Raw genomic sequence first — 6,178 nt, 5'->3', positions numbered from 1 at the left:
GGAATCAGGCAGAAAATAAATGAACAAGTTAGAAGTTGAAACCACATTGCCGTTCTAAATCCCATTTTTCCATTTCAAATCTCGTGCTCTTCACCCTTCCCATAAACCAACTCAGAATTGCATTTTGAATTGTCTAACTCTTTCTTTAGTTTCAAATTCACTGCAGAATTGGGGTTGAAACGGAAAGAACAAAGAATTCATGCGAAATTTGTTTTGAAAATAATGCCCCCATGCATGCAAGTGAATAAGAATTCAACTTAAAAACTGAATCATTCGACACACTGCAACTGAACGCGGAAGAATAAACAAATCTGTGTTGGTGGTTATTGCTGCACATCTTTCAAATTTCATAACCTCTTTATAATAATGTAATCAACACAAAACTTAAGTTCACGATAGAATGAAAGATTTTTTGAAGAGTATAAGTGATACAATTGAATTGCAAGTCCAAGCTGCATTAAAAAAGAAAATTATTTTTGAATATAAGCTTTTAAGTAATACCGTAACGGACATTACCTGTAATGGACATTGCAGTTTTTGAGAAAAAGCCTGTTGCATTATTGCTTGCGTATTTGAAGGTATTTTATTCAAATTTTTCACTTTCAATATTTTTGGAAAAGAATCCTTGCAAGGAAACTGGCCCAAACCCCAACGTTTCTTCGTGGAAACTTTGATGGGAGAAAATTTCATAAATTTCATTGTTTGTTTTTCACAATTTTAATTTTGGTGTAGATTAATTTGGCTGCCGTTGAAATGATTCTTATTATCTCTTCTTTAATATCCGAACTTGATTGTTTACTACGGAATTTGTGTACAATGTCAGGTAGAATTTAAAAAGTATTGAAATCTTCCTCGCCTAATCTCTCAGCTTTTTCTATTTGATTTCCGTAATGTTCAAGTAACTTTTTTTTACAATAAACTTTGGAGTATGCTTCACCACAAAATGATTGCATTTTTTTACACAATCCACTAATTGTGAAAACTTCATTTTCAATATCTTCTTAAGTTTTAATAGTTTGATGAAACAATGATAGTTTTTCTTCATCTGTAACAACCCCATTACTTTTACGTTTAATTCCTAATTGTTTTTTTTCAACAGAAATGAAAGAATTGTTTTTTTTTCTTGAATGGAAATTTACATTGAAAACGATGTGATAATGTTGTCCTGCAGCAGTACAGTCTTGGATGTTTCAGAAGACTTCCATGGCCCATGTATCATTTCTCTCATTGCAAATTTTTACGATGGTTTCTTGAAAACCTTTTTTTTGTAACACCATAAATGTTTTCCTTGTAACTTTTCGTGTTAATTTTAAATCTAAAAAAGTTTCAACTCTCAATTAAAGAGCTCCTTGTTGAATCTACATCACTATTATCACAATCATATTTGGTCAAGTTTGTTTGTGTTTTCTTTATGAACAGATCAATACTGAGTTTGCTTACATAATTCGTTCTACATATCTCGTGAACAACTGATTTTCTGTAAAATGCAGTAGTGAATAAATGTTGTCTCTTCTTGTTTCACTTGAACGTTGAAGTGATTCATATCCTTTTTTGTCAATGACACTAAATTTTTCTAACTACCTTGCAAGTTGCACAAAACACATTTCAAAAGATCACTTTTCAATTTTTTGCAGATGATAACAATAATATATACGAACAATGTTGTTTGTGTTACATTTGAAAATATAGCATAAAAATCTCTATAGCAGAATACTTCATTTGAAACAGGAAAAAAATGAAGCTCTACTTCGTTCAATGCGGGTGTGAATGAAACACGAGTTGATTTTAAATTTTAAGAAAATTGGGGTTAAAATTTACTTTTATATTTTTAAACAATTCCTCTTCCACAACATCCTTCACTAGGATTGTTTAACACAATACACTGATGAAAACAAGACTTTAACGGGGGAGGGGGATTATAGTTTATTAGCGAAAACGATTTTTGCTGCCGTCATTTTCCCATAAGCACCGTGTAAAACATGGACGCAGAAATCGGGTTTAAAAAGGGGAGGCGGGGGTACTTTTTAATTTTGATCATTTTACAACTCGCGGAAATAAAAATATGTATACATATTAAAAAATGTGTAACAAGCAATAAAGTTTACTTTTCAAAAAATCAATTATTTTGTATTTAACAACTAAAAATGACATTATAAAAATACACTTATTTTTAAATTGAAATGTTAGTAAATATTAAAATTTTCGGGGAGGGTTTTGGGAGAACCCTGACAAAGTTAGTAAAAATAAAGCCAACCAAAAAAAATCGCAATTTGTTTGAGGTTAACCTTCCCTTTTCGGCTATTCTGACCGGACTACTGGCTCTACGGTGATCATGAAGACTGGATGAATATTTTTTTAAATAAAGGAGACGCTGAGCAAGAGGCTACTTTTTGTTGCCTATCGTCACAAGCTATCCTGGATGGAGCAACTAGTAAAAAGCCTTTTACGCCAGGCTTTTGCCACTTGTTCCTGAGAACACAAAACGTTTCTAGTGAGCTGTACATACTGACTAGGACCTGGATTATCACGGATCTTGGTGTTGAAATTGGCACCCAAGATCCACCTAAAATTCTTGAACCTCATACCTTTATATGTCTTCATCTGTAAGCGGTCGACATCTTTTAGAAAATTTCTATAAGTTTATCAAGAACAACGTGCAAGGCCAAGACATATAAAAGAAAGTATGGATGAGCAACATAATACTCTAGTCTCTAGTTCTTTCCAGATCCTACCAAGTGCCTATATGTCAGTTTTTGCGATAGAAAACGAAAATTATGATCACTAAAGCTCAGCGTCAACACTACAAGCATTATCAACAATACATTGAGCAATTGTGGAAAGTATGGAGAAAACCATAACGATTTAATTCCCTTCTCGTCATTATATTGTGTTTTCTTGTAGGTTGGGTATGAATAAGATCCAGATATGGCGTAATTTATTCTATAGGAAACACTGTCGATATTAGAAAAGAAAATTTCGAGTTGCAATTCAGTGAAAAAAAATTTATCCCCTGTGAAAATAAAAGATGCGTTCTGTTGGTAAAAAAATTGCAAACTGTGGGTTTTAATTCACACTTACATGCATATCGTGTTAAAATACTAATTGCTGCTACATCTTTTTGCCTTGATTTTACAGAACTTTTTGATTATCACCCCTTGGATAACAGCATTTCTGACGAAAATGCTTTGGTGAGGTTAAAATACCATAAAATTTCTCACCCGCCATTTCACTAAATTGTTATGTCGTTAAATTCTCATACCGCACAGTAATTTGACCATACTCTAAAAATGTTTTCTACATTAGCAAAAAAAAAATATTTTATAAATCTTTTGTCTTCCTAAAAAACTATTTTTTATGGGAAAGAGTTTTTTTTTCCGTCAGCCAAAGGGAATAGATTCAGGGTGCACTGCTGATCTTTATTGTTTCATAGTTCGGCTTGCGTGCGACGATGAGAGTGTGACTGCTCTGCTTAAAATAATTGTTGAAATTTTTTTCGGAATACTGTACTACAGTAAAAACAAATATTAGGAATGCATCTTTGAAAAGTGATTGAAATTGATAGACAGGTTTGAAACCTCCCTTGATTCTCTTGAACTCCATTTTGATGATTTTCCCGTGGCCACGGGTGAGGATTTTTTCAACCCTGAGTTCAATCGATGGTATCGCTAAGTTTACCGTCGTCATTTCTGATGATACGTCGTCGGAGAGTGGCGCAAGTGATGAATTTGAAACTACGTACAAAAATAATGTCCGGGATTCGGATTATGATATTCCAAATTTACAAGAAACTACTCCAGAGATGTCGATGGATTCTTTGGAAATGTATGAGTTATAAATTTGCTCGTACATTTTAATATTTACTTCTTTCCCTGTTACTAGCCCAGGTAGCACACAGACTCTGTTTCAGGTCTGTTACAGATCTGTTTTTGAGAGTCTGTAAATTGTTTGTAGTGTCACACTTTTACAGACTATCACACAGGTCTGTGACAGACCTGACTTACAAAATATGTATAACAGGTTTTTTACATGTTATGTTATGTTTCAATTTATATAGCGCCTTTTCCACTCGTTTCCAAGTGCTCAAAGGCGCTTTTTTCCAGTTTATCAAGATGTGATACACATCACAGTATGTTTAACGTCATGTTTCTTGAAAGCAATCAAGAAACTTGTTTTTTACATAACGCGTACCACAGTCTTTGTACTACAAACTACTACAAATCTGTCGTTTCAATAATACAAGTTTACAACTCACGCGATTTAAAATTGGTATTCAACACGCATTTCATTTTATACACCACTTACACATGATTGTCCTAGCAAAATTATGTAAAGCTTTATGAAATTTAGCAATGGTTTTCAATACGGAGCGCACATCCGATATAAGTTGGTGGTGCACGGCCAATTAACTTCGCATGATGGATTCGGGACTGCGGTCCACGGATCAATTCTGCGAGCACTATTGTTGAGCCGTTGGCAGCATCCTCTGGCTTGCACGACTGTGCAGTTTCAGCCGGTGGGGCAGGAGGCTGTGGTTTGGGTTTGTTCAAAACTGGATTCATGCTGCTTTCAAAAGCCTGCAAGGAAATTTAAATGCATATTAAATATCGTGACCTGAGAATTATTCGTGATGAGGTAGGGAGAGTGGGATAATTTACCTGCTGTTCGCTATGGAAGGCAGCGGCTTTGATAGGCAAGTCCTTAGTCTTAAGAGTTGCCTTCACACGGCTGATGTTGGCATCCAACCAAGAAAATTTTTTAGCAATTGCTAGTTCCAACTTCTTTGCTTCTTCGGGCGTCCAGTGATCGTAGGCTGCATCACCGCTATTGTAAGCAGTGTACGCTTTCTTGAAACGATTCAACGAAGCAGCAAACATTTCGGCGGCACAAGGAGTGCTTTCATGATCACGCTTACGGGCCTGTACAGCAGCTAAATTCTAAAAGTAATAAAAATTAAAACAAATTTTTTAAACTTTGCCGAGATAACATTATAGCAAAATGTCATTTGAAATAACCTGAAGCTGCTGCAATTTGTCGACGTATTCGTTTTTCTTGCAGTCTTCGCCTTCATCATAAAGCCAACTTTCAGTTCACTCTAGTCTAGTCAGTTGTAGCAGCAACAGCCGGCGGAATTCCAGACAGTTCAGGGACGTCCGCCAACAACAACAACAGCGTCACCACCACCACCAAAGTTCATCCGGCCTAACATCTCCGGCCATCCGTCTAGACTGGGACGATGATTACCATCACCAATTCACCAAACAACGACGACAACGACAAAGATGACGACGACTAATAGTTGTTCTTGTTCTACCGGCGGGCGCGGGCCGGCTGGCTGCCAGTCCATGACGAGAGAACAGCAGCGTCTCGAATCTCAAATCGCCTTCCTCCGCGGCCAGTTGAAGGATGTCACCGACGATTATTACGACTACGAAGCCAGGGGAGGGCCATCATCCAGCGTCATTTCACCGTCTGAAATGAAGGCCCGTACACGTTAATTAAAAACTAAACAAAAACAAAATAATAAAACGAAAAAAAAAAAACGATAACACACAAGACACTAGTACCTTTTTTTTAAATACTCCCACAAAAGAGAAAACCCAATTTTTTTGTTTTGTTGTTACCACCCAAAAAGAATTTAAATTTTCTTTTTCCATTTTTCATTTTTTTTATTCTCTTTCCCGTCCATCATGTCACGCAAGTCACTGACTAAATGATTATCATCGTTTTTTATAAATAAATTTTTTTCTTCTTTATTTATTTTTTTTTGGTTGAGATGTGGAAGGGGTTGGGAGCTGTTATCGGGAATCACGCTCAAACTTTCAAAAACACCAATATAGAAAGAAATCGGGGAAGACAGTGATGTCAAGTCAAGTGTCATTATTTACCTCAAGAGATGATAAAAAGACACCAAAATTTTAAATTCAAAGAATTCTTTTGAAAAGTCAAAACTTAAATTCTTTAAATAACAATAAAAAAAGGGGGGGGGAATACATGATAAAAACAAATGGGATTCGAGGATAACATCTGTTTGTTTGGCACCCACTCAGAGATCGTTGTTGCTGTTTTGTCTGCGGTTGTTGTTGTTTAGAGAGAGAAAATAGCGACGGTTTGTTACGTTAGAGGAGGAGGAAAACTAACACGCACGAGGAAATCAAAAAGAGGGTCTCTCTAAAAAGGA

The 6,178-nt window shown here is 35.7% G+C and overlaps 1 protein-coding gene across 1 annotated transcript; it reads right to left on the bottom strand.

The window, feature by feature from the left end:
• Positions 1-4,276: 4,276 nt before the first annotated feature.
• Positions 4,277-5,106, bottom strand: LOC124326469 (heat shock protein 110-like). Its single transcript, XM_046785335.1, has 3 exons — positions 5,013-5,106; positions 4,656-4,934; positions 4,277-4,574 (listed from the first exon to the last, which is right to left on the bottom strand). Exons 2-3 carry the CDS (start codon positions 4,872-4,874, stop codon positions 4,344-4,346), a joined length of 450 nt encoding a protein of 149 aa, XP_046641291.1. The 5' UTR covers positions 4,875-4,934; positions 5,013-5,106; the 3' UTR covers positions 4,277-4,343.
• Between the last annotated feature and the right edge of the window lie 1,072 nt (positions 5,107-6,178).

The sequence above is a fragment of the Daphnia pulicaria genome, chromosome 1, assembly GCF_021234035.1.
Source record: "Daphnia pulicaria isolate SC F1-1A chromosome 1, SC_F0-13Bv2, whole genome shotgun sequence".
Lineage (NCBI taxonomy): Eukaryota > Metazoa > Arthropoda > Branchiopoda > Diplostraca > Daphniidae > Daphnia > Daphnia pulicaria.
The sequence above is the reverse complement of the archived record's forward strand: the minus strand, read 5'-3'. Positions and strand labels throughout refer to the sequence as shown.